General features: G+C 47.8%; 10 protein-coding genes across 10 annotated transcripts; 6 read left to right on the top strand and 4 right to left on the bottom strand.

Annotated features, from left to right (window-relative positions):
* Positions 1 to 569: 569 nt before the first annotated feature.
* On the bottom strand, positions 570 to 1693 carry MCYG_06535 (Atg27p; the record flags this gene model as incomplete). The annotated part of the gene is made up of 3 exons (XM_002844525.1): positions 570 to 765; positions 840 to 1356; positions 1456 to 1693. 3 exons carry the CDS (start codon positions 1691 to 1693, stop codon positions 570 to 572), a joined length of 951 nt encoding a protein of 316 aa, XP_002844571.1.
* Positions 1694 to 2477: 784 nt separating this feature from the next.
* On the top strand, positions 2478 to 3265 carry MCYG_06534 (prefoldin subunit 4; the record flags this gene model as incomplete). Its single annotated transcript, XM_002844524.1, has 4 exons — positions 2478 to 2495; positions 2549 to 2680; positions 2893 to 2960; positions 3073 to 3265. The coding sequence occupies 4 exons, from the start codon at positions 2478 to 2480 to the stop codon at positions 3263 to 3265; spliced, it is 411 nt and encodes a 136-aa protein (XP_002844570.1).
* Positions 3266 to 3680: 415 nt separating this feature from the next.
* On the bottom strand, positions 3681 to 6352 carry MCYG_06533 (fungal specific transcription factor domain-containing protein; the record flags this gene model as incomplete). Its single annotated transcript, XM_002844523.1, has 4 exons — positions 3681 to 4851; positions 4923 to 5688; positions 5824 to 5848; positions 5918 to 6352. The coding sequence occupies 4 exons, from the start codon at positions 6350 to 6352 to the stop codon at positions 3681 to 3683; spliced, it is 2397 nt and encodes a 798-aa protein (XP_002844569.1).
* A 297-nt stretch (positions 6353 to 6649) lies between these two features.
* MCYG_06532 (uncharacterized protein) lies at positions 6650 to 7234 on the top strand (the record flags this gene model as incomplete). Its single annotated transcript, XM_002844522.1, has 2 exons — positions 6650 to 6784; positions 7031 to 7234. 2 exons carry the CDS (start codon positions 6650 to 6652, stop codon positions 7232 to 7234), a joined length of 339 nt encoding a protein of 112 aa, XP_002844568.1.
* A 1533-nt stretch (positions 7235 to 8767) lies between these two features.
* Positions 8768 to 9687, bottom strand: MCYG_06531 (uncharacterized protein; the record flags this gene model as incomplete). Its single annotated transcript, XM_002844521.1, has 6 exons — positions 8768 to 8884; positions 8917 to 8951; positions 8999 to 9015; positions 9043 to 9127; positions 9230 to 9477; positions 9560 to 9687. The coding sequence occupies 6 exons, from the start codon at positions 9685 to 9687 to the stop codon at positions 8768 to 8770; spliced, it is 630 nt and encodes a 209-aa protein (XP_002844567.1).
* A 4643-nt stretch (positions 9688 to 14330) lies between these two features.
* On the top strand, positions 14331 to 15856 carry MCYG_06530 (uncharacterized protein; the record flags this gene model as incomplete). The annotated part of the gene is made up of 3 exons (XM_002844520.1): positions 14331 to 14494; positions 14591 to 14999; positions 15164 to 15856. The coding sequence occupies 3 exons, from the start codon at positions 14331 to 14333 to the stop codon at positions 15854 to 15856; spliced, it is 1266 nt and encodes a 421-aa protein (XP_002844566.1).
* A 666-nt stretch (positions 15857 to 16522) lies between these two features.
* Positions 16523 to 18979, top strand: MCYG_06529 (conserved hypothetical protein; the record flags this gene model as incomplete). The annotated part of the gene is made up of 5 exons (XM_002844519.1): positions 16523 to 17119; positions 17171 to 18106; positions 18162 to 18600; positions 18683 to 18814; positions 18936 to 18979. The coding sequence occupies 5 exons, from the start codon at positions 16523 to 16525 to the stop codon at positions 18977 to 18979; spliced, it is 2148 nt and encodes a 715-aa protein (XP_002844565.1).
* A 1287-nt stretch (positions 18980 to 20266) lies between these two features.
* Positions 20267 to 21884, top strand: MCYG_06528 (uncharacterized protein; the record flags this gene model as incomplete). The annotated part of the gene is made up of 3 exons (XM_002844518.1): positions 20267 to 20338; positions 20746 to 21157; positions 21658 to 21884. 3 exons carry the CDS (start codon positions 20267 to 20269, stop codon positions 21882 to 21884), a joined length of 711 nt encoding a protein of 236 aa, XP_002844564.1.
* Positions 21885 to 22451: 567 nt separating this feature from the next.
* MCYG_06527 (conserved hypothetical protein) lies at positions 22452 to 23717 on the top strand (the record flags this gene model as incomplete). The annotated part of the gene is made up of 3 exons (XM_002844517.1): positions 22452 to 23017; positions 23099 to 23221; positions 23322 to 23717. The coding sequence occupies 3 exons, from the start codon at positions 22452 to 22454 to the stop codon at positions 23695 to 23697; spliced, it is 1065 nt and encodes a 354-aa protein (XP_002844563.1).
* Positions 23718 to 24150: 433 nt separating this feature from the next.
* MCYG_06526 (acyl-CoA thioesterase II) lies at positions 24151 to 25512 on the bottom strand (the record flags this gene model as incomplete). The annotated part of the gene is made up of 4 exons (XM_002844516.1): positions 24151 to 24222; positions 24322 to 24818; positions 24943 to 25354; positions 25417 to 25512. 4 exons carry the CDS (start codon positions 25510 to 25512, stop codon positions 24151 to 24153), a joined length of 1077 nt encoding a protein of 358 aa, XP_002844562.1.
* Between the last annotated feature and the right edge of the window lie 92 nt (positions 25513 to 25604).

The following is a 25604-nucleotide window of genomic DNA, read 5'->3' as shown; positions in this document are numbered from 1 at the left end:
ATCACGCCTTGTTTTGATTAATATACTGTGCATCCTTTTATATTCAGGCCCCAAAAGGCAAACAAATCTGTGAGAGAATGCCTGTGTAATCGTATGTTGGAGCGTAAGTAGCATATAGGACATGCCTACATAAGTTATATATAGCTTATACCGCATCCTGGGTATATTCCACGTAGAACTCATAACGAGACATTCACAAAAACATAAGAGACAGGCAGAAGCCGGCTAATGATGAAACATAGGGGCAATGCGAAAAAAAATGCCCCAAACACCGCAAATGAAGGGAAGCTCTTCCAACGAAACGAATAACAATAAAGCTAGGAAATTATCACCAGCTCCCAAAAGAAAAATAAACTCATAAATTATGGCGAAAATAAATAGGCGGCGCGATCTAACAGAAGAAAATTGCGGGCGGTAAAGAATAAAGACGGCCTTGCCATTTGCGCTTCAAACAAACTCAACAAGGGCCGTACAAGATAAAGAAAATAGATATACAGCTCTTGCTAAGGCCCAGGGGCAAATAAAATTGTCGTAACAACTCCAGGCTCGAAGAGAGATAGGGCGAAACATCACACGGCACTGTAACCTCCTCGAGTGCCGCCTCCTTGAAGAGTGTTTATCACTCGCCGACCCCAATCCTTCAGGATATAGGGAATATCGCGGATAGTGTCACTGTGAGGGAGAAGATCCCACCCACGAGCTCCGTAGCGGCTGTAGTTGAGCCAGGAGCCAAATATCAGGTAAGCTGAAGTGCATAGGAAGAGGCTATGAAAAGACACCCGGCATTAGTCACCACCTCACACGTAATATGCAACAGAGAGTGTATAGGGAGAACTCACAGAACAATCATCCAGGTGAAAAATCCCCAATGGCCGGATGATTTGTTATCACTTCCACCCTCACCATCCTCACAGGCATATTTCGTCCGCCACTCCAGATTCAAAACACCTTCTTCCTCATTATAACCTTTAAATAAAAGGCTCTTTGAGATGCCTTCCTCCCGTTTTTCGGACTTGCCCTTGTCGTCTCCTTCCTTTTTATCATCACCCTTCTTTTCCTCATCTTTTTTATCATCGCCATCCGGTTTGGCATCTACCAAACCTTCCAGTCCAGTCCGTTCAGCATCACACAAGAAAGTGAACACCGCCTTCTGGTTCTTTACTTTGCCATTAAAAGTGTGTTTCCCACCATGTAGCTCCATCTTTAGGCCTTCTCGCTCGGGGTCATCCTTCTTTAGCCGTGTGAATACCGGGTCGAGTGTTTTGCCGCTGTTGAGAACAAAGTTGCCTGCGATATCAATCACATCCATGGTTCTTTCTATGCCATGTATATCGGTAGCATTTTTGACAGCACAAACTATAATATTTAAGGGTGTTAGTGATGCCGAATTTCTTCTTGTTTATTTAAGGTAGCTGAGTGCCGGGACTATAGATGATGAATAGGAAATAAACGCACCATAAGCTCCCTTTTTACACATAGACTTGGTTAACGGCTTGCATATATCGAGAGTGTATGTTGTATTGAAACTTTCATGTCCGCTGCTGAGCTCCGAAAGCGAGTAGGCGCCTCCAAGCTTGCTGAGATCCCACGATACCCCATCAACCTTGATATGAGAACAGTCTAGTTCAGCAGACGCTAATGTTGAAAAGAGCGCTAAGAAGGATAGAATCGATAATCCCTGGTATCTTGCCATTGTCGCCGTTGTCGAAACAGCAGGCTACAGCCCAACTTGCTCGGCTCTATATCAAGGCGTCACGCGGATGATTGCCCCAGCTGCTCCAGGCCGGCAATCTGGAGGGGATAAGGTAAAGGAACGAGGCAAGAAAGACAGCCAGTAAGCACCAACAGCTCCGAAGAGGCCCGGTAGCAGGTTTGTCGCAGGGAGATGGTGAGGTTTTATCAAAGATGAAAAATAACTGCCCTTCGCCTTTGCCAGGCTGGACTTTCTGACGTTTGCATCATCAAAATAACTGTTCAGGCATACATCACGTGACATAATAATTACCTAGGTTCCTTTTTTTCTTTTAACGTCAAGTGACAAAAGGAACTTTAGCATGATAACTTATTATATAGCAGAATAGATGCATAGGAGTTGCTAGAAAGGGAGATAGGAAGGATCTGAACATTGATCTATTTGGTTTCTTATCTTCTCATTGACACGACTAGGTACCTCCAGCTATACAGATATTTTTGAAAATATCCAGTCTTCCAGATCTTTGCAGGCGATTTTATTAGTTATAATAAGCATTTTCTTAGGCAGTTCGGGGTTTCGTTTATATTTTAGCTCGTTGATATCAATGTGGCTTGGTAGTGACAATATTTAGATTCGCATCAATCTTGTGTGGCTCTTCATTTGGTATTCAACAACAGCAACATCACATTAAAACAATATACCAGCATCATCTAGTCGACTGATCAGAGGCAGATCCAGTTTATACAGCATCTCCGGTTAATTCTTACATATATCATCGCCCAAGATGTTTCAGCGTCGAATGGTGTGTACACGTTCAAGAGCTGCTATCGACCTTCTCGCTAACAATCATATTAGCTCTCGAAGGATGACGAGGCCACCAGCAGTGAAGAGACGGAGGTCCGTCGTGAAGACCAAGAGAAGATAAACCGTTTCAGTCGGTTACATCAACGAGAAGCTGTGTTGGAAGCGCAGCTGAAAGTGAAGCTGGTACGTATATCAAGCACAAGATACACGCACACGCGCCCACACAGAGGCGTAAAGGGATATGTTCCGTTGAATATATACATAGTTTCTCATACATTGAGATTTATAATACTATTTTTTTTAATTCCCAGCTGTGTTTTGGAGAGGTGTAGCGTCGAATTTGGTTACCATGTCATGAATGAGGGGCTAACAGTTGATTATTATGAGCGATACAGAAGGACAAGGAAGACCTTGAGGAGGTCTCTGCCGAACTTGACTTGGCTGATGAAGATGTTCCAGTCCCGTAAGTAGTGCTCTTCTACCAATTTACCCCTATGTCTAGAGAATCCAAACCCATGTTACCTGCAAGATGGATGGTATTATAAGTGGTGTTCCCCGTGCTAATAAGAAAATAGATACAAAATTGGTGACTCGTTTATGTCGTTGCCTTTATCGGAAGCACAAGAGATGCTTGCTGCTTCTACAGAGAAAATTGATAAGGAAGTATCCGAAGTAGAGGAGAAGTTGGGAGCGCTAAAGGAGGAAGCACAGGAATTAAAGATTGCCCTCTATGCACGCTTTGGAAAGAGTATTAATCTGGAGACTTAAAAAAATAATTCATGGCTATGTTTATAGCACAGACTTCTATTATTAACTACCCGTTGCCTCAATATAATAAAATACACTGACCAATGCCAATTGAAAAGAAGTGAAAGCATGATCGTTGAGATATTATAATTAAAAGTTATAATAGATAAGGTCCTGCTTTAGATGGGTATCATTGGTACATTCGTTATTTCATTTAGCCCATTATCCATGAACTCTCTCCTCTTCACCTCTTGCATGGGAAAATATAGGGATGGTTGCACTGTCGTCGGCATTCATGTCTAAACATAGCGACTGCTCTTTTCTTCGGTGTTCAAGGCATTTCTACCATGTATCCCTGCAGTAGCATTAGACGTGTAATCAATGGCAAAATACAACTGGGACTAGATATTATAAGGTGTGGTCCTATTGGGAGTATTCATATAATATTTGCGATCGTCATCTTGGAGATATTGCTCTTTGGGCACGTGCTGTTGGCTGTCTCCGGTGGGCGGCAGGAAGAGTTGATCCCATTGGGAGGTGGGCGATCCAGTCGTGAAGCGTCTTGGCCATTTGTAGAAATGGTATTCTGCTGCTGTTGCTGATGCTCAGACAATAAGCGCTGTGTTACCATTTCGACCCAAGCCCATCCTTCCCACTCTGGTGTCTGATCTTCCGGGTTGACTATATCTGAGCGGTTGCTCTCCACTGGCTCTGCCTTTAAAGGCGAATTCGGTGAGTTTGACGCAGCAGATGGAGATGCTACGCCTGGGTCTAAGGCGGAATTGGGACCAGTTGACCTCCAAACCCAGGAATTATCCATCGAACTCTGGAGATCACCCGAAACGTACGCCATTAATTCCTCATCTTCTTCGATACTCAGGGCTCTTCCGGCCTGTCGCTTGTCGACCAGGAGTTTTAAAAAGAAGGCAATGTATCGGCCTGAAGCAACATTTACCGCCCTAGCATCCCCGATTGCAGAGCAGGCTTGGATACATACCAGCGCAGCCGCGTAATCAGCTCGACATAATAACAGCAGAATGCATCGCCAAATATGCTTGCATATAACAGAAGTGGCAGCAGCAGCTAAAAGGTAGCGCCAATCATCTCCATTTGCTTTAGATGGGGTACCAGATTCGGCAGAAGTTGGTGAGCGCATGCATCGTGTTAAAATACCAGTAGTATCGCGCGCAACCGCTAAGCAGTGGTCCATGGCAGAATTTCTGGTCTCTGCTGGGCATGCAGGAGAGAGATTATGACGATGCAACACTAGTCGTGTGTTCTGTAGGATTATAACAGGAGAAAGTGACCGTGGATCGAGATATTGATTTGACTGCATGTGATAATTTGCAGGAAAGTTGTTCAAGCAGGTTCTAAAATGGCGGTCAAATAAATCCAGGGTATCACACGATATAACCAAACTTTTGAAAGCTTTAGTGAGTTGAGATACGCAGCGCATTATATGGACGATAACAAGTAATGGATTTGACTTTTGATCTGATGTCGGGTTGCCCTCTTGTATAAGTTGTTCTTCGATGGAGGAGGGAAGGCCAATGTCACAGTCATCATCGTTGATTGCAAGCGGCCGGCCAAGCTCCAAAGCACTCAGTCTACAAATTGTTAGGATATCATTTGGCTTAAAGACAAAGGTATATAGCATGAGGCTGAAAATTGTACTAACCTTTCCCACGAGTAGATTGACCACCAAACACGCTTCCTCATTTCACCATCCATAGGTTCCCACGGCCCTGACTCCATATGGAAACCAAGGTCTTGGGCGATACGTACTGCAGCACCAAGCCATACCCAACTGACTGAGTTGATATTGAGCTCGGACAAATAGATGCTCACCAGCATCGCGCCGCGAGCCTGTTCGATGGAAAAAGTATCTTCCCAAAGGTCAATCAAACCCATGCTAGTTTTGATATATTCCTTGCCTTTAGCAATCAAGTCTGCATCAAGGGAATGCAGTGATCCACACCCTAAAAGGGCAAAAAATACAGCAGCCCAACCACGCGAGACGCCTTGGAGTGTTCCCGTCTGATGTACTCTCTCATAGACGTGTAAGATGGTAGGCCAATGTAGGACCGGATATAGGCAATGGACACATGAGAAGTAATGCCGCATCAAAACATGTGCAATATTTGTCGGTGGGAGGGGAGGCGCATCTGTGCCTAGAACAGGTTGTAGTCGGAGAAAGTAGGGAGTCTGTGGGAAATGAAGAAGGCCCTGCCCGTATACTCGCATATTAGAACATACACGAGAGAAGTCGTAATTCACATTCGGAGTATTAAGACGAAGGGGTTGAGCCCCTATATGCGGAATTGTTGGAATATCGTCATTGACATCAGAATCGGATCCCATAAGGCTAGCAGCCTTTGGGGCCCCAGAGCGTAATTGCTGTAATTGAAGTTTTGCTTGAGCGAGCTGCCTCTCAAGATCTTGAACTTGTCTTTGAGCACAATTAGAGAAAAGGAAGAGTGACATAAGGGTCATAATAGTTACTAACTTAATAGATGACATGCGCCGGTTCGTTTCTTTTGTAAAAAGGCACCTGACATTGCGATTTGAGCATTCCGTACAGCTCGACGAATCCGAAGCATCACACTTTTTCGATCATTAGTGCCCATTATGTCGATTATACCATAATATAATAATATAGTACTATCTTCTTACCTTTACTTTTCTTTCACGGCAAGCATCACAGCTGGGGTCCTTTCTCCGTTGCCTGTAAGCGCGCTTATGTGATTGCTGAGGAAGGGGAGGGGCTATGTGGCTTGCGGAGCTGGAAGCGTCCGACATCGAACCGTTATGGAGAGGGCTGAGCAACAAGCCGGGCCGCTCGCCATGTTGCATTTGCGGATAGTCATACTGTGGATGATATGTGTTGCTCATAGGCATCTGCTGGTTATGCGGAGCAGAGGTGTAGATAAGATTAGATATCTTGAGCCCGTTGCCAGGGCCACGGTGAGATGTAGAGCCACAACCCGGTTCTGATGGAGGTCGCTGAGCAGTCGTTGACGTAGAGCTGATGGAGGAGACAGGTGATGAAGCGTAGTAACCACCCTGCTGGTTCCGCGGAGGTGGAAGAGGGTATTGTTGTCTCTGCATTCTGAAAGTTCGAATGCAGAGTCACAAATGTCAGCTATATAGTGGCTTTGTCAAGTCAGAGCCCTGTAGCATTCCGTCTACTATCTTTTAAAATCCAATGAAGTCTCGAAAGATAGCAGCCATCCAAATCCGGATGTTTTTGACTCGATGTGAAATATGCGTGTTTGTATAAGTTGTGATGCCCGATGGTTTTTGTTCCGGGGCACGACAGGGAGCGGCCTTATTGCCGACGGCCTAGAGTATATATATGGACAGGCTGAAGTCAATTCGCGGGGTTCAAATGCCTCATCATATCGGATGATGTTCCAGAAAAGCGTTTGCGCGCCGATATATGATACCAATGCACCCCACAGTGAGAAATCTTCCGACCAGCTGGAAAGAGTGCCGAGGGTAATAATCGTAGATCTCACGAGATTTCCTGTTGTGTGGCTCGTGGGTATCAAACCCCGTTCCTGATTTTAAAACTCAAAGAGCGAACTTCAACCCAAGGCAAAAGCTATCAGCTGCCTCAAAGACAACGCTAACCCAAGCTGTGTGTATTTTATTTTATTTTATTTTTTTTTTCGGGTGAAGGGAGCAAAAGAGGATTCGAGAGCTACCTTTCCGTGTCTCACGGGCAGACGGTGGTGGAAACTTGCGAGGGAAGGCTCCAGAGCTGATATAACTAGCGCCCAACAGGAGAATGGGTCAGGGAAAAGGGAAAAGCTGGGGTTAGAACAGAGATGGTTGGTGTCGATTAAAACCTGGGACCATCTGCCTGTTACATACTGCACATGCGGCTGTCAGTTCCACAAGCAAAGGAGGCGGACGGCTAGACTGCGAGGAATCCAACTCTATTTGCAAAGGCTGAAGGGCAAATGCGCTTTGAACCTCGTATTATGACCAGCTTGAAACGATTTGCTACGGAGCACTTGAGTGACATTTTGATAGAAATCATGGGCTCCATCTTTCTCGCTTGGTCTGCGCCTGGACCCTACTAAGTGATAGGAATGTTGGCCAAAAATGAATAAAAAAATAAAAAAAAGGCCGCACGCCGCCGAGGAGGTCACTGCCGCAACCGCAAGTGAGCAGATGTATATGTACGAGCCGGGTATATTTTTCGCTTGGGCCCGAGGTTCTACAGCCATCGAGCGCGCGCTCCGGCCCCATCTTTGTCGCGGAAGACCTGGTTCGCCCCTAAAGTCCCTAAAACCCAGGCTGAGCCGAAATTAGAGCGCCCGCCAAGCGGAGCGACATCCAAGGGGGGCGCCAGGTTGGATTGGCCAGCTGCGAAGTGGTTCCGTCTCCACGCTAGTTGCGACAGTCATTTGTGGCAGTGAAACCACATGGAAACAACTCGGTGTGCCCAACCGTTTTATGCTGGGAGCGACGTGCATCTTGCTGATGGAGGGTGTTCAGATCATCGGCCGTCAGCGCCATGCAGGATGATCATCCCGTAGCGATGAAGCTCTGTCACTCGATCAACTGGCCCTTGGAGCTGCCCTCATCCGGGAATGTAGCGGAGAGCGACATATACAGGACTAATTGCTCCCTGCATGGTCGTCTATAGATGCATCTGTATATGGATGGAGTCGTGATAATAGATGGAGATGAGATTTGAACCTGGTCCCCTGCTAAATCGGATAGCAGCCGGGCCAAGGGGATCACTGCAAGCTCTACCCTAGGCTTCGAACGGATTCCAGAAGTCCATCGCTGATATTATCAGGTTTATCAGGTTGTTTGTCTTGATCTGGTGAAGTTGAAGTTGAAGTTGAACTTGAACTTCCTCACATGACGACCAGAAAAGGAAATATTGGACTTCAAGCGCTTCACAACTTCATCTTCTCTCTTTTTCTCTGCCTTCTTACCAAAACACACATCTATCTACAAGCTTGCACAAAAGTGCTTGCTAGCTGATGCAGAATACCCGGACAAAGGAATAATACGGGGTACGGAGTAAAAGAGCCTACCATTCTCCTATTCCAATATTTTACAAATCATACACGCCGGCGATGGTTTGGATCCATGATCGACGGCAGAGCTTGCTAACTAACTATCATCGCATCGTTTTGTGAATAGTGCAGCGATTGAGATTACCTACTATGTATGAGTCCGCCAAAGTCTATTCTCCTTTCCTGGAGAGACAGTTCCACGGAAAAGAGAGACTAATATAGTTCTGGCAAAGCTTCGCCTGCGCTGAAACGAGCCGTGAAGAAAATCAGTGTCGAGAGGCCAGCTGGTTTTCCGTCCAATTGGAGACTCCCTGTTGCTGGCCTGGTTCACCAGTCTGATAACTGCATTTGTTCGTTTGTCCATTGCCTCCCATCTTGCTATTGGACAGGTCCGCCCATCATCCAGGGCTATCGCCCACTAACGCTTTCAATCCTCCACAATCCAAAGTTTGTGGCCCATGGAAGAGGACAGCAGATTGCATGACTAGGGGCTGGCGCCAGTGAGATCGAAAAACCCGGCTAAAATGGAAATTGGCGACGATGTAAAATTTCCCTTTTTAACCGATCGCAGGACCAAACCCATGTTCACTCCTCGGCCACACTATTATATGCCTACATATATTGGATACTTACATGATGTAATGCAACCTCTTCCAAATAGAATATACCTAAATATACATGCGCAACCAGAAGGAGTCTCCACCATCCAACAAACAAACTTTGCCCCAGGGCCTGGGGAAAGGTTTAATATTAACACACCTTGTTGCCACCAAATTCATAAATCCCATCTTGGCGCATTTTCGGTTACGCTCCGAGAAGCATTTTTCATTCTCGCCAGCATTTCCTATACGAGGGCGAGTGTATGCCGCTCCCCGCTTCGGAAATATACATTCTTCGTTCGAAAACAAAGCATCATCTGTTAGCTTTCTCTAAGCTTGTATGGAACTTCGGCTTCCAGTCTTGGCGATAACGGTCAAGGAGATCCGAGAAGGTGGACCATCGACGGCGAGTTCCCAGTTACGAAGTATATACGAAGCACAATCGTCTCTCGTCTCACATGTGTAACTCCTAGTAGTGAACCAGGGACCTACGTATATACCCAGGCTTGCTGATTCTGGTGTGTCGTGGGAGTGGCGTGAAAAGACTTCCCGCTCTCGAGGCCCGTGCTCGTTTATCCGGCTTCCAAATCCCAATCTAAACAATTTCAGGGACAACTCTGCTAGATTTGCGAGAATGCCAGTGAAAAAAATATCATGTACAGAGTATATACACATACATATACACATAGTCAGGGAAAGGAAAACCTTCGACCCATGCTTCTACTGAGTACCTTGTTATAATTTGCGATGGGGTGATGGCGCTGTCACCAGGATGGCGCCGCTCGGATTTCATACGCTTAGGCATGACTTTCCATGCATATACGGGTACATTTTTTATATTATTGCCCCCTCTTCAACCCCTCCCATGTGAATTCATCGCCAGCTAATTTATATGGTACAGCAAAAGGTTGCGTACTATCAAGATTCCGCATACATGTATACAGACAGCTCCTTGTCCTTACATTTGCTAACTACTGCATCTCCTACATAACTATAGTAGACACAAGACAGGGTTGTGATGGCTTTCCGGAATGGAGAATCAGTATGGCTTCGTGTGCTCCGTAAAGATTGTGTCTTGCAGAACCCCATATCTCTGGTTAGACCATTCGGCATCTAACCATAAAGATCCCAGATCCCGACTTGTCTTTCGCCCTAGGATAACCTTCTTCTCCAAAATATTGGATTTAGTTCTCTCCGTGCTGATCCACTTATATTGTTGTACGAAGTATACGTATACTTGATATGCGTTATTTAACAACCTTTGCATGCGTGGAGCCTGTCTTCACATTTATCTGCATCCTCCAGACTGGTGATCAAAGCCTCAATCGAAAAAACTTGACTCAAAAGTTGCACGATTGACGATTAACTAGTGAGATTAGCTAACGCGGAAGATACCCGCTCAATAAGCCCTTAAAGTGAGACAACAGCCCAATCAGTCGTGAACGAATAACCATGTCCCGAAAAAGACATTTGGCTTCTTTCAGAAAAATTCCGTGCATATAGGCTCATTCGGGAAGTTGGGCATTCTGCCGTGCCACAGACGCACAGCATGCCCGTGGTGGGATGATCATTAGCAGAAGCAGCAGCTCGTAAGTACCAGCTTCATCACAAGCGAGCTTACGAGTCCTCATTAGGCATACAGGTATGTAGAAGGGATGCAGTGGCTCGTGATGACATCTCCGCCAGCACTATACATAGTACTTACTATGTAGTATTTAAATGATCTTTTAGTCTAACCGTATATATAGTTAAGGCATCAAATGTTGTGACACATTCCTTGTTGAAGGATCTGCACCCGTAGGGAGATATTATTGATATTATACTTCATTATAGCCTTATGCAGTACTTCCGCTAACAACGGCTAAAGATGCATTCTGGGTAGTAAACCACTTACTATTCATCAAACAAGAGACATTCCCCACCATGAAGAGTGTTAGTATGCAAGGATAGCCAACTCCACTCATTCGATATCAAGGGCTTCCGAATGGATGTCGGCCACTCCAAAGATTCCCTCATTGAACCTGTGGTAATCGGACCTAACGTAGTCATTGGCCAGGTACAACTTCAGAGATGCATACTTCTAGAAACCCCAAAATCAAGGACATTCGTTGCCATTGTCAGTGGCGATATTACCATTGGTCATTGGTAACTAGGTGTGTGTTCCCAAGAGCATCGGGCAAAATTGTTGACAGTAATTGTTGCACCTTATATTATGCCGACCTATTTACCAACCCTTTATTCCCAGATTTTGCTATCATCATGTTAAATACTCATCCTAAACAGGGATATACAAACCGGTCTACACCAACTATTAGAACAATGCTACACCGGCCTTGATTGGCACCAAAACCCAAAGTAGTTTTGATATACCCTTTCCACCCTTTCCATAGCCGTAGTTTGGGGTCCCTGGGGAAGAATATTCAATAAAGAATGACGGTTATTGTGTTGTGATGATAATCAATAGATATAACTTTGGGTTGCGAGTAACTTGTAAGTTAACCACGACGGAGCCGCATCGACATATCTAAACTCTATCACAGCACTTGGTTTATGTTTTTTTGGATGCCGACTATGTATGCTATCATTTATCAAGCGTTAAAAAATATGGTATTGTGAGATCAATTTCATCTATTTCGTTATCATTCATCTTCACCACGATGATGAGCAAGACATCCATTAACTCCTGGTAGTTGAATAGATAAGCTGGTATGCTTATATTTAAGGATTGTGTAAGGCCAGGTTGCTATTAACGCCTCTCTTTGGCTTACTTGAACGGCAGGAAGCTGTTGGAAGTTTCTTCACCCCTAATCGTACTCAACATGGTCCAGGATTCCAGGGAGCGATGTCTTACTAGGAAGGATGGGTTTGTGGGAAAACAACAAACGTGGCCATTATTAAAGATGACTACAATGGTCCTGAAGCTGGTACTGACTGGATACCCAGTGTTTCAAAAGTGGGCGAGCGTTCTCCATAGCACAGAGAGGACGTGTCGGAGTATAGGTACAAGATAAAACGTTTGCCAGGTGAGCCTGTTGACTGACACGTTCGGGCCCAATATCGAACGGGGCTGCTTCAGCGTCTCATCACTCTTCTTCTTGCTGTAGCATCCATCTCGGGATCAGGTACAGCAGGTAGGTGGCCATGCGTCCCAGCCAGATTCTCAATATATGCCCATAACGGCTCTTGGGCATTGCCTTATCGGCCGTATCTAAAGCTCCCACCAAGTTCAGATGAACTAACTGTTTGTGCTATGCAAGTTGAAACAGGGAGCACACATCGTAGCACCCTTGGGCCTTCAGCCCTCTCGGGGTTTGACAGGTGAAAAAGGCCGTGTTCGAACCGACTATCCCCTGCACGCTAATTTCCAGTTAATGAGTTAGCGGAAACGGGAACGGAGTTCAAGTTTGCAGAACATACATCTGTATACGGAGTACCTATCCATATACTCCAAAATATACGGATATTAGTGCGGATAACATAAATTGGGTGGAGAGGACTAATAATAGCGTTATTACCCGTTGTCGGTTGAACGGAAGATACAACATTTACGACATCCATGTCCATCCCACATCGCAACATATATATTGAACCTGCGAATTGATTGCAACCAGGTAGCGGATATTTGACAATACCCACCAATTATCATGCATCTACCCAGGGCCATCGCGCCATCAATATCAAATTGAATGCAGGATCAAAAACGAGCCCAACTTTTCCGCGGCGACATATGTTACATACATGTGGCCAGCCGCATGCGAGCCCATGCCCATGGCTCGACCTGCATCAGCAGTGTACCCGCACCTGCAGTGTCTTGTTTGTCACCTTACATCCTGTAGACAGCTCATTTTTTGCCCTGGTCGAAGATGCATTTCTTACTTCAATGGATTTGCAGACGTAGAATAGGGTTAGACGGCAATATCGCGTGGGATTTTTTGGTTTCGTCGTTTTAAGTCGGTGATATGTCAGCTTAGCTGAGCCGTTGCTTCGCATATACTCGTGGTATACGGAGTACATACATATTTCATCCAGATGGGCAGCAACATCTTCGCACGTTCCATATACATCCGCCTCAAGGAGATCAAATCCAACGCTCGTTTTTCGTCATCACCAAGGTATTTCTTTTTCCCTCCCGTTCCTTGGCTGGTTTGGCTTTTTCCGCTTGATACTTGTTATGGCCGTGATGTTCCGGAAGATGCAGGATCCAGCCCTTCATTATCATTTCGTCCCGTAGTACAGCATGCACCGACATGTACGTGGTAAAAAAGGGGAAACGCCATGATGCTCTCAATGGGAGATTTAGAAGCAATACTCGGTCTGTGGAAAAGAAAACATAGACGGGATGGGGAAAGAAAAAGAGAAATAGACTCGTTTAATCCTACCAAATAAATGAAATGTTCCCTGGATCGGATCCTACTGACGTTGCTTTTCCCACTCTGCCATGATAGTATTGATCACCTTGGTCAACCCCTCAGTTTCCTCCTCGACCATCATCCCAGAGAAATCGGCGCTGCAGCCAACATAGACGGGTATATTCATTCGACGAGCCAGAATCCGGGCCGTGCGCATTGCATAATCTATGCTCGCTGGTGACGAATAGAGAGTCGAGCAGATTGTAGATTTTTGGTTTGAGTTCTGGATGTTCAGATACAACAGGAAGATCGGGGTAGGTTGTTGGTTAGTTGTGTCTTTTCTTTTTTTCTTTCACTTTTCTTAAATTTTGGAGGACATCGGGAGATTAAGGGTGATGATCGGGAGATTCCATCTCCCTCAGACCATGTAAGATCCGAGCAGATATGAGGGATGGTCGACAGCCTTGTTGCTTCCTCCCCTGCCCCACGGTGGGATACTGTGTATTGGACATTGGGCATTGGATATCGTATATTGATACGGGGAGGGCAAGTGAAAAACAAACGAGGCACACACCAACAATAGAAAAGCAAAAAAAGAAAAAAAAGAAAGGATGGGTTCATACATCAGGCATGACATAGACGAAGCTACCCATGGGCCTAGCGACGTTTGAGTCACCTATCGAGGTCGTGGTCAGGAAGATGAGCGTCGATGTAGTGAGACATGTTAGGTGTATATGGAGGTTGGTATGTGACGATTTGGGTAGGGGAAAGGACAGCTCGATAGGATTGAGAAGAGGCTGCTGAGTAGCCATGTCAGTATCTCCTGGATATCCTGCTGGAGTGACAAAAGTCAAAAAAAGTGTTCAAAAGTGTTCAAAGATGTTGAAATGTTCACAGTTGAAGTTGATAACTCGAAGATGTTGTGAAGTTGAAGTTATGAACATGTGACTGGCCGGTTTAGGTAACTTTCAACATCTCAACAGCCTTCTTTTTTACTCTTCAACACAGCGACGAGAAGGCATCCGGATGGTATGATTAGTGTGTATAATTATCTAGCGGTGCGATTGGTGAACGAGAGTGACATCTGAACTGCGATGCAATGAGCAGTCGAGAGGCGCAAGCAGCTGGTGGGTTGGAGGAGGAGGGACGGCCTCACCCGCAGCAGGAAGAAGACGTAGAAGAGCAAGAATGGAGCGGTGCGTTCGATCCGTTTGCTGACCCGGAAGAGCGGAGGGTGCTGTTCGCCTCTCTGGACTCATTCAGGTGTGTTTACGACCGCTAATAGTTATATAACTAACAGATGCTAACGGAGAATAGACAGTACCGCCGCTCAGCGCATCGAAATGTCACCCATCGAAGGCGTCAGTCGTTTTATGCTCTGCCCTCGTTGCACTGGCAGACACTCGCAGCTCCGCCGTTCAAGCTGCTTGAGACGTTCGACAAGGTCGATGCTGCCATAGATTCCAACGCCGAAGTGGCGGAAGCCATCCTCGACTCGGCACTGGAAGCCTTTCAGCTTCCCAAGCACCCGCAGACTCAGGAAGCAGAAGGGCGGGGAGACGTCAACTGGCACGACAGGGCGACTTCGTCGGATGTGAGCAAGGCCAACTCGACGATCCGCCAGCTCTACCGCGACTGGAGCGCCGGAGGTGCAGGGGAGAGAGAGTCATGCTACGGCCCGGTCATGAGAGACCTGCAGGCCGAGTTTGGCGAGAAACCTGCACCAGGCACCCGGGTGCTCATCCCCGGAGCTGGCCTGGGGAGGCTGGTGTTTGATACCGCAATGGCTGGTTCGATGCTGAAGGGAACGAGATCTCGTACCATCAACTGGTGACGAGCAGCTGGGTGCTGAACCGGACACGGCGCAAGGAGGAGTGCGCCATATATCCGTTTGTGCTGCACTTCTCTAACCTGCGGACCCGTGAGCAGCAGTTCAAGAAGGTGCTGGTTCCAGACGTCCATCCCGGTTCCGCGGTGAGAGGCTACGAGGAGGCAGAGGAGACTGCTGGGGCAACTGGCGGCAGGAAGGAGACGAAGAAGATGACGGGGACGATGAGCATGACGGCGGCTGATTTCCTGCTACTGTACAACGAGGAGTCTAACCGGGAGGCCTTCCACGCAGTAGCCACGGTCTTCTTCATCGACACGGCGCCGAATCTGATACGATACATCCAGACGGTGCATCACTGTCTACGGCCGGGCGGGATATGGACCAACGTCGGGCCGCTACTATGGCACTTTGAGGACAAGCCTGCACCCTCGTCGTCGCGTACGCAGTCTACGTCGGGCAAGGTGGTAGAAGATGCGGCTGCGTCCGCACACGCACCGGGCGACGACGACCTGGAGAAGGAGTATCAGGGCCACTCCCACGGCCACCACGGTCACAGCCACGGTCACAGCCACAGCCACAGCCATGGCCGGGGACACGGCGGTCAGGGCGAGGGTATCGGCGACCCAGGCGTCGTGGAGCTGTCGCAGGACGAGGTACTGGCCTTGATCGAGAGGATCGGCTTTACCATCGAGAAGGTAGAGGATGATATCGGGGGTTGTGGATATATACAAGATCCAGACAGCATGCTCTTCAACATGTACAAACCTGTCCATTGGATAGCCAGGAAGCGATAATCTTCTTCTCCTCCTCATCATCTCGTCTCCATCGTCTCTCTACCGTAATACATATACTAATAATACAAATAATACCAGCGTAACCCGGGGTAAACTTGGTAATACACATACGCAACACCCAAAAAGTCGCGATGCGCCAAACTTCAACTTCGGCTTCAGCTTCAACTTCTTCCTCTTTTGGCAGTTTTTCTCTCTTCTTCTTCTTCTCCTTCGAGTCTCTCTCCCATTTTTCTCCCTCGACTTGAGCCGCCACACGAAGAGAGAGAGAGAGGCGCAGTTCCACTCTACACGCACACTTCACTGGCCGCAAAATCCCCCCACCACCTCCTGCAGCGCAGCCTCGTTGCTTCGTCTCAGCCCCCAGTCAAAGTGTTGGTTGCTCGTCTTGTTTTTTTTTTTTCTCTTCCCGCCAGTCTTGCCCTTCCTCTCGCTTCTCGCCTCGACCTCCAGCAAGGAAGAAATAGAGAGAGAAGAAGAAAAGGAAAAATAAAAATAAAAAAAAATAAGGATCCTAGCCTGTTCTTCTTAATATCTTGCCCAGGGCTAAGAAAAAATAGGGACCCCGTATTATTTCTCCCCTCCTCCTCCTCCTCTTCCTCTCTCCTCCTCTTCTTCTCTCTTCCCCTTCTCTTTATATACTATATCAACTCCCGTTTTATGGATCTCATGAGCTCTCGATTCAAGTCCTTCGGTTTTGGCAACAAGCGCAAAAGCGGCTCCTCTCTCGCTCCTACAACCACCTCTACCAGCACGCCCAACGGGTCGCCCTCCCAGCCGTCGCCGCCTCCAGGCAACACATCCAACCCAAACGCCTCGTCCGCCAGTCTCCCCATGAACCCGCAGAATCATCTCGGCCGTCCGCCCAGCTACACCTACGCTCCCGGTGCCGGCAGACCTGCCAGCCCGCTCCCGCCAGGCCACCAGCACGGTCAGCAGCTCGCCCACCATCCACCGCCTCTGAATACCGGCGTGGGCGTCCCATACCCTACAGGTGGCATGTCCTCTGCCCCTCCTCCGCCGGGGTATGGTGGCTATCCGCCTCAGTCGGCCGGACAGGGCCATGGCATCCCACAGCCCCTCGCGCCCTTTCGGGGGCATACCGGAGAGCTCGACAACCAGGCGCGGAGCAAGGCACAGCTGATTGTGGGTATTGATTTTGGTACCACTTTCTCTGGCGTTGCCTATGCTTTTGCGACCAATACGGAGGCGCGAGAGGATATCATCACCGAGTGGCCGGGTGCTGGCACACATACCAAACAAAAGGTAGCCATTATAACATACTTATACACGATTCTAATGCTAATGAGTTATTAGATACCTACAGTGCTATACTACGACCAGTATCAAAAGGTCGTGGGTTGGGGGCCTGATATTGCCGATGCTCTCGCTCCCACCGGATACCCAAAAGCAGGCGTACAAAAGGTAGAATGGTTCAAGCTACAGCTCATGTCTTCCGGCGGAAATACCTACATCGACCCCATAAACCTCCCCCCTCTACCGCCAGGGAAATCGGAAATCGATGTTGCGGCTGACTACCTCTTCCATCTACGCGGTGCCATGCGAAACCAGCTCCAGAAGACGCTGGGTGAGGTATTTAACCGTGAAGAACGCAACATCCGCTACTTCTTGACTGTCCCCGCCATCTGGAACGACGCTGGTAAGGCCGCGACTCGTGCTGCCGCCATCCAGGCCGGTTTCCTGCGCGATGAAAACGATAATCGTCTCACCCTGATCACCGAACCAGAGGCTGCCGCCATGTTCTGTGCAAAGACTGGTCTCCTCAACCTCAAGATCCATGATGCGATCCTCATCGTCGACTGTGGTGGTGGAACCGTCGATCTCATCGCCTACGAAGTTGATGAGGAGACCCCATTCAGCGTCTGCGAGTGTACGGCCGGTTCTGGTGACAGCTGTGGTTCCACCGCCCTCAATCGTAATTTCAGTAACATCCTGCGGGCAAAGATCAGAAAGATGAAGCTGCCTGATGGCTCGCGCACGGCCGGAAAGGTATATGCCAAGTGTATCATGGATTTTGAGAACAGAATCAAGGCCGATTTCAGGAATAACGGGCAAAAGTGGGCCGTTGACGTAGGTATCGAGGCTGACTTCCCGGAGGCCGGCATTGAGGAAGGTTACATGACCTTTACCAACGAGGAGATCCTGCAATGTTTCGAGCCCGTGGTCAATCGTATTTTGGAGCTGGTTAGGAACCAGATCATTGCCATCCAGGCACAGAACAGGCCATTGCAAGTGAGTAAACTAAAATGTTCAGTTTTTCGTCATATTCTAATAACGTTATGTATAGAACGTCCTTGTCGTCGGTGGATTCGGTGCATCGGAATATCTCTTCCAGCAAATAAAACTTCATGTCCCCCCACAGTACCAGTCCAAGGTCGTCCGCCCCATGGACTCCGTTGCCGCCATCGTAAAGGGAGCTGTAACAGCCGGTATTACCGAGCGTGTTGTTACCTCCCGTGTGGCCCGTAGACATTACCTAATGGCCACACTGCAGCCGTTCAAGGAGGGCCATCACCCCGAGCAATACCGCGTCCCGTCTCTTGACGGGAAGGACAGATGCAAATACACACGCCAGATATTCGTGCAAAAGGGTGAACGTATCAAGAACGGCGAACCTGTCAAGGTCAGCTTCTTCAGACAGGTAGCGCCCGGTGCGACACTGATGTATGAGGATATCCTATACGCCTGCGACGAGGATGTCTGTCCGGAATATACCAAGGATCCACGTAAGATTCCCCTCCCCCTTTTCTAAGATTCATTCCTTTCCATAACACCTAACAGTAAACTAACTGTCGGTTCGATGTATAGGAATCAAGGAAGTTGTCACTCTCACGTCCGACTTGTCTCGCAAAAACCTAGAAAAGGACTTTGAGCGTATGGACACGCCCCAGGGTACTTTCTATCGTGTCTACTTCGACATTTACCTAACACTGGACGGAAGTGAGTTCAACGCCGAACTCGTCTGCCAGGGAGAAGTTATGGGACGTTGTTCAGCAAGATTCCGATAGTTAGGTACTTTGGTATTCCCATCGACCTCTCCCTTCCTCCCTCCCTACCTCAGTCATGCAAGAGGACAACCCAAAAAAAGCCGATGAAAACAAATAAATCGAAAGAGAGGGTAGTTCTAAGCAAAAAAATTACCTCGAGAGATGGAGAAAGGAGACAGGAGCTTCGGTCCCACCCCTTTCCCCCCGTCGAATTACGCCTTGGTTTATTGGCCTTGACTTTTATCCGTGATAGATTTCTTTTCTTTTCTTTTTCTCTACCTACCCTTCATGCCTTTCTTTTACCCATTGTTGAGTTGGTGCCGGTTTATTCTACCTTGCTCATACTCACGCAGCTTCAGCACACACACACAGCATTCACGCCATCTACGATATCTACAGAAACATCACAGCATACTAACGCACGCTCGACCTGCTCTGCTCTGCTAAGTAATATAGCCAGCCTTGCTCTACCATTTTATATACCCCCGCCTACCTACCCCTTGATCCGACTGGCCCAGCATATCTTTATCGTTAGCTAAATACCAAATAAAAACATCGTTCTTCTTCTACTCCGTATCACTCCTTATGTGGCTGACTAGTTGCCTGTCTGCCTTACTGACAGACCGCTCCCGTTTCCTTTTCTTATTCCTGTTGTTTGCTACTGTACAAAAGAAAAGACCAGCTCTTACCCGAAAGTAAAGTAATGAGGAAAGAAGAAAAGAAGCCCAATGCTCTTATTCCACTGACGATCATACGATCTTTACATAAATCGCTGGGCATATCCTTTTTTCTTCACTTTTCTTTCTTTCCCTCCCCGAACAGCCAGATGGATATACAAGGATAGGCCTGACAGGCTAACATGCTGACGGGCCAGCGGGAAAAGCAAAGAAAGACGAATGCTGCAGATGCAGAATCGACCAGTCATCCGCCTCCATGTCGCTTTATCCCTGCATTAAGCATGAAGCGTGAAGATAAAGAGGAGGCTGTGCAAGTTAGAGAGCCCCCTGGGATTGACTTTATCTGGAGAACAGACACGCGACCTCCTCCCTTTCTCGTCTCGGTCCTCCTTTTTTGCTTCTTTGAGGTAATACGTTGCCGTGTATGTAGCTGGGATACAGTTAGGCACCCAGGCAGGTCGAATGCGCCTTTTTCCTTCTGCTTTGCTTCTCTTTTTCCACGTCGCTTTTACTCATTCGTTTTCGGAGAGGCATTTATTTAGCTGTCGCTGCGATCGTTGCATACCCGTCTCCAGGTGTTCGTTGCTCATTGCCGATGTCAAAAATATTTATTATCGGGCAACAGTGCTTGCACATCACTTGGCAGCTCTCTTCTTTGCCTTCTCGGTGCGAAATAGATCCTTTCTCGGTGAAGATGGATTGGGCAAAAGCTCACTTGACCACCTGGCATGGCACAACGCAGTGGCTTGCAGCTAGCGACTAGGGGGCTAGCTGGAAAAGTTGCAGCCACGGCTACCGCGGTAAACCAGTCGCATAAAACACCGCAATATGGAGAAAAACATAACTTTATGGATCCTGGACTGTGCTTATGGATGTTCTCCGCTCAAAGCATGTAGATGGTCACTTGTGAGGATGCTTTTCATGTTCAATTCATGCAGTACGAGGCGCAGCGCTGGACAGGGGGATGGAATCACTCGGAGCACAAATTGCGAAGGAGAAATAACGAGAATCGACCTGTTTGTGCCTTTGTGATTCTGCTCAGCCGGCTATCTCATCTGCGAGAAACGGGAGGTCCATTCAGCTGTCATAGGTAGGCTCGTTGGCTACGAGAAGCCACTTATCCCCTGATCCCCTGCAAGGCGTTTTCGCTCCCTGTCCGCCACTTCTAGCCACTTTGTAAAAAAGCAAAGGGATAAAACGATTGGAGTGTATCGTGGGGGTTTTTCACCGAGCGCCAGAATGTCGAAAGGTTGACCGACTGAATGACCTTTCCTCCACTACTCCACCGTCCAACGGTCCAGACGGTTTTGTCTGCCAGCGAACCCCTGCTTGGAGTTTGTCCAACGAGGGCCCAGAGGTGACATTCAGCTCGTCTTTGCATACTGGCCAAGTTGGAGGAGGACAGACTGAATTGAAAACACTTGCAGGAATGACAGTTGACGAAAAAGCAACGAACAACCAGGGAGAAAAAGCCAAATCATACTTCGGCCTACTTCGAATTCATACTTCACGGTTTTACGAGGTCGAGGAAACCATTGTGGATGGGATGAGATTCATTCTCTCCTTTCTTCGACGTTGTGCTCTCGATTTGCGCTTCGTACTTATTACAAGCCACATCGGTTAGTAGGTAGGGAGGCAAAGGCTGGTGACAAGCAAACAGCCGCCCTCTGCGCAGAAATAATTAGTGCTAGTCAATAATAGCCCTTCTGATATAACACAGGGATCTCTGTCGCGGGGGTGGGTACGGACTAAAAGTCAACCATCGACATGGAACGCTGCTTGGCCGTTGTCGCACCTCAAAAGAGCATAAAAAATGCAAGTGTATATATTTATAGGCGTAGCTCCTCGGTATAATCGGCTAAATTGGTAATAGCTGCTGTCACGAGCATAGCAGGCTGCTGGGGCAAGAGGGCGCATAGATCTATCCAAGTCGTCAGCGTTGTATCAATTCCATCATCGGTGAGCTCCCCGTTTCATATACTTCATCAAAGAGGATGGAATAGCCAGGGTGGAATCGAAAGATCGCGTGGCCTTCTTCCATCCCGAAGTGAGTAAGAAAAAGAAAAGAAAAAAGCAAAAAGGAGCAATTCAGTCATACAGACTATTTTACATACTTGAGTGTTATTTGCGTACCTAATGCCGTTTCCACGCCGTATTCAAACGCCCTTGATGGCATATCTCTCCGTAGTCGGCGTCACAAAGCCATTCAATCAGCGGTCTCTCAACCACTCATTCCGGCCCTCTCCAGCTGCTGTGAGCCCAGGGAAATTTGGTCGGCGCACGGACAAGGACAGGCGATCTGAAGCCGTGGGCCATGGACCATGGATTAAGGATGATGGACTGTGAAAAAGCATGAGTTTAGTTAGCGGTGGAACCCCCTTTACCTTCGCGCGATTGCCTGCAGGAAAATAAAAACAACTTATCCACACCCAAGGCATATGTTTTATGGATGGCTTGGGAGAAGAGAGGGGATAGGGTAATGGTTTGATGCTTTTTTCTTCTTGTCATCTCCAAGGGTTGAGCTTGTGAATGATCGTATGTCTGCTCGTAGACCCAGCCCAAGTGCTTGTCTCACATTCACGAATAGGGATCGTTGGCGGATTTTTCATTGCTTCGGTGGCTCAGCTCGCTATCAATGGGGCCGACACTGTTCAGTGTGTGACTGGACTGGGCTATATTGACTGAGACTTCCGGGACTTTTGCTCCTTGCTGGAATAAAATCCCTTCAGGAATCCTGTTTCCTCTTCTTTTATTTTCTTTCTCTGTTGGCCGTAAGAAATGGATTTCGCTTTAAGTCCCCATATATTTCATTCTGTTCGAGCTCTTTCCTCGACCGCTTTCTTTTTGCTGCAATAACATTCATTTTTATATGGGATATTGCCCGTTGCCGTCATCCATAGAATCGTTGCCATCATGTTCATCCTCTTTAACGCCGCCTACCTGGTGGCCATCATCTGTATCACCCTGACCTGGACACACAAATTGCTCTCTCGTTCCTCATGGAGTATCCGGGATCAAAAGACCGGGAAACGTACCCAGGGAATAACTGTTCCAGTTCCAAGTTCTGTTCCAGCTCCAACTCCAGCTCCAGTGCGAGAGAAGCCGAAATATCGAATCACTATGGGCCTCAAGAGAATGGACAAGGCTGGCTGGCTTGTCGTTGATGATACCTATACCGCTAGGCATGAAGTTCGAGCAAGCCTGTTTAACACCCGGAACCGAGAGGTCTCACAGTGCCTCCCTGAAGCAAAAGGTGCATGCAGTGAGGCCCTGAAGGAGGTGTCCTCCTTCCTGTGCAAGACACACCCTGGTATGTTTGAGCTCAAAGAGTCAACATCCGGCACTGTCGTAAGAAATAAACGTATGGGAGAAGAGTTCCCCCTTGAGAACGGCAGTATTCCGCCTCTGGAAGCAGCCGCTAGGTTGGCCATGGAAGACATGACCATCCTCCTTAAGAACGACAACGGTGACCACTATGTGTACGTTAAATCTATCAAACAAATTAGCTATCGACTTTCGAAAAAGGGAGTTCAACTTGCTGATGATATTCAATATTGTAGGGCTGCAACGTCCAGTGCATTCCTTATTGGCTGGTCTGCCAATACACGCATGGGATCAACGCTGAACGAGATGCATGCACCCGTACCGCAGTGGGCTCGACAGATTGCCTTTTCCGTGAACAAGTATGCCTGCCTTGATATCTTCATATTGTCCCTTTGTTGTTCGTTTGGTTCAGTGACCGCTCATTTCATGATTCACTCCCGCTGACGTGTTGATATATAGGTTCATGGCCCGGCTAACCCCTGAATCACCCATGGAACGCTCCAGCTACTTCATCCAGGTCATCCAGCCAGACGAGCCATGGGAATCTATCCTCTTCCAACCCGAAGGCCTGCTGCAGGACCATACCAAGCCCACCCCTGAGCGTGTCCTCATCCGTCGTGAGAGGCAAACCTTCTCTCGTCTCCCCGTATCCAATGGTATCCTCTTCACGGTCAAAACAACGGTCTCGTTCCTGCAGGATCTGCCCCTTGCCGAGCTTCAACTGCTGGCCAAGGACTTCGAGAGCTGGCCGGAAGACATGGCAGCGTACAAAGGTCGTTCTCATTGGGGAGAAACAATCCTGAGCTTCTGCCAGGCAAAGGAAGCTATGACGTAGCTTGCTGACAAAGCAGGCATTTTTATAGTCTTTTTTTTTTCTTAGGCTGGACAGTTGGACATTTTGATATCCATGGTATACCATGTTTCTTGGATGGCTTTTTCTTCTTTCATTGGCATGGGATGGGAAAGGGGCATGTATCATCAGAGGAAGGGTGGGTGGTATTTTGAACTTGATTTTTTTTATCATAAAGGCTCTGTCAACTAGAACTTTGCATTGCTAGTTCAACAGAAATGAGTAGTTGGGAGGAAGCCCATATAAACAATTATATTTGCATGAAGAGAAGAAGAAAAGATACGTACAAAACCGAATTAAAAAAAACCTCTATATATGTAATTGCGGGGAAAGAGACGCCCTATAAGTAACAAGAAAAGAAGGGTACCCGTGCCACATGCGTATCCTCCATTTAAAGGCGTGTAGCACGGTAAAGAGAAAAATCACAGTCGACTGGAATTATAGTTTGCTGCTGCTTGGGGGCTTGTCTTGCTTAAGTCGAACGACTCCCTGCGTCAAATGGTCAGCCGTCTTGTCTAGGAGCTTGCAAGGGTGTTTCGAGGGTTGAGGGAAGGGAGGAAAAAAAGAAATATATCAAAGGGGATTAGGATTTTTTATTTTTTCAATTACCTCTTGCACGCATGTCGCGATCAGGGTGCCATCTTGAGCCCACATCTGCTGCAGGACAAGGCCTCGGCCGGCCCCAGCCCATGGAGTCCTCATCTCTGCGAATATCCATTCGTCTGCACGGAACTTCCGCCTGTCGTGGAAATATATCGTGTGATCCAGACTGACCATCATGCCTATTTCCATATTGGGGTCGGCTGAAGTCTGTTTTGATAGCTTTAACTCCTGTTCCTCTTGCTCCGCTAGATCCTGAAGGTATTTTTTGACTAGCTCATCTTCAACGCCCGTATCCTTCTTGAGGGCTGCAGCAGCCTTATCTATAGCACCCGGCGACGAAAAGCGGCGGATATTGTGAACCTTAGACACGGTGCCGATGAAGTAGCTATCCGACATGTAAGCTAAGGCCGTTAGATGGGCCTGTCTGCCACCTTCTGCAGATATGGTGCCTCGAGCCTTGTTAAATAGTTGCAAGGACCTGTCCGCAGCGTGGGGGGAATCTCCTATTTGCTCGAACCCATGTCATTAGCCACAAGCACGCGCTATTATTATTTTTTATACATCCACCACTTTTTTAATAAGAATTATTATGCATATAATCTGCGTGCTTCCCGGATGCTTACGTACTATTCGTCATGCCAACCTGTCTAGACTCGAACGGGCCTCGACCTCGGCCAAATCCCTCTGGCTGCTTTGGCAGGGGAACATCCGGCTTCTTCCTGGTATGTTTGATCTGCTTCTCTCCTCCGCTTCCTTCACGGTCAAAACTTAGGGTTGTGGTAAATATGGGCCGTCCCTGCTGTCGAGCTTGGACTGTTCGGGTTGCAAAACTCCGTCCATCACGAACTCGCTCAACATGGTATAGAACCGGTAATTGTGAGTCTCCAGACAGGACAAAGTAGCAGTGCATACTATGAGGGTAGAAATCCGGCGGTACCGTCCTCTGGGCGGCGGAAAGGCATTGGGCTATGGCGGCGCCACCGTAGATACCTCGAGCGCCTGGAGGGTGCCAGAGCGGCCTGGTATTCGTGAAGACATCCTAGTAAGATAATGTCCGTTAATCAATCGTGTCCTTTTCCCAAGAACAGATGCTGCACATACCGGTCCGATATCTGTCACTGGCGTGAGCTCGAGGACGTTCTCAATCTGCGACTTTGAAGGATCATGGGGAGGGGCCTCGAATATAGTTGCACCCATCTTAAGCCGCCTTGCACTCTTTCTTTCCAGTTCTTTTCAGGTTGAAACTCCAAGATGGGACGAAAACCTCATCGAGAAACCCTCCACCGAGC

This window comes from Microsporum canis, genomic scaffold, assembly GCF_000151145.1.
Source record: "Microsporum canis CBS 113480 supercont1.6 genomic scaffold, whole genome shotgun sequence".
Taxonomy (NCBI): domain Eukaryota; kingdom Fungi; phylum Ascomycota; class Eurotiomycetes; order Onygenales; family Arthrodermataceae; genus Microsporum; species Microsporum canis.
The sequence above is the reverse complement of the archived record's forward strand: the minus strand, read 5'-3'. Positions and strand labels throughout refer to the sequence as shown.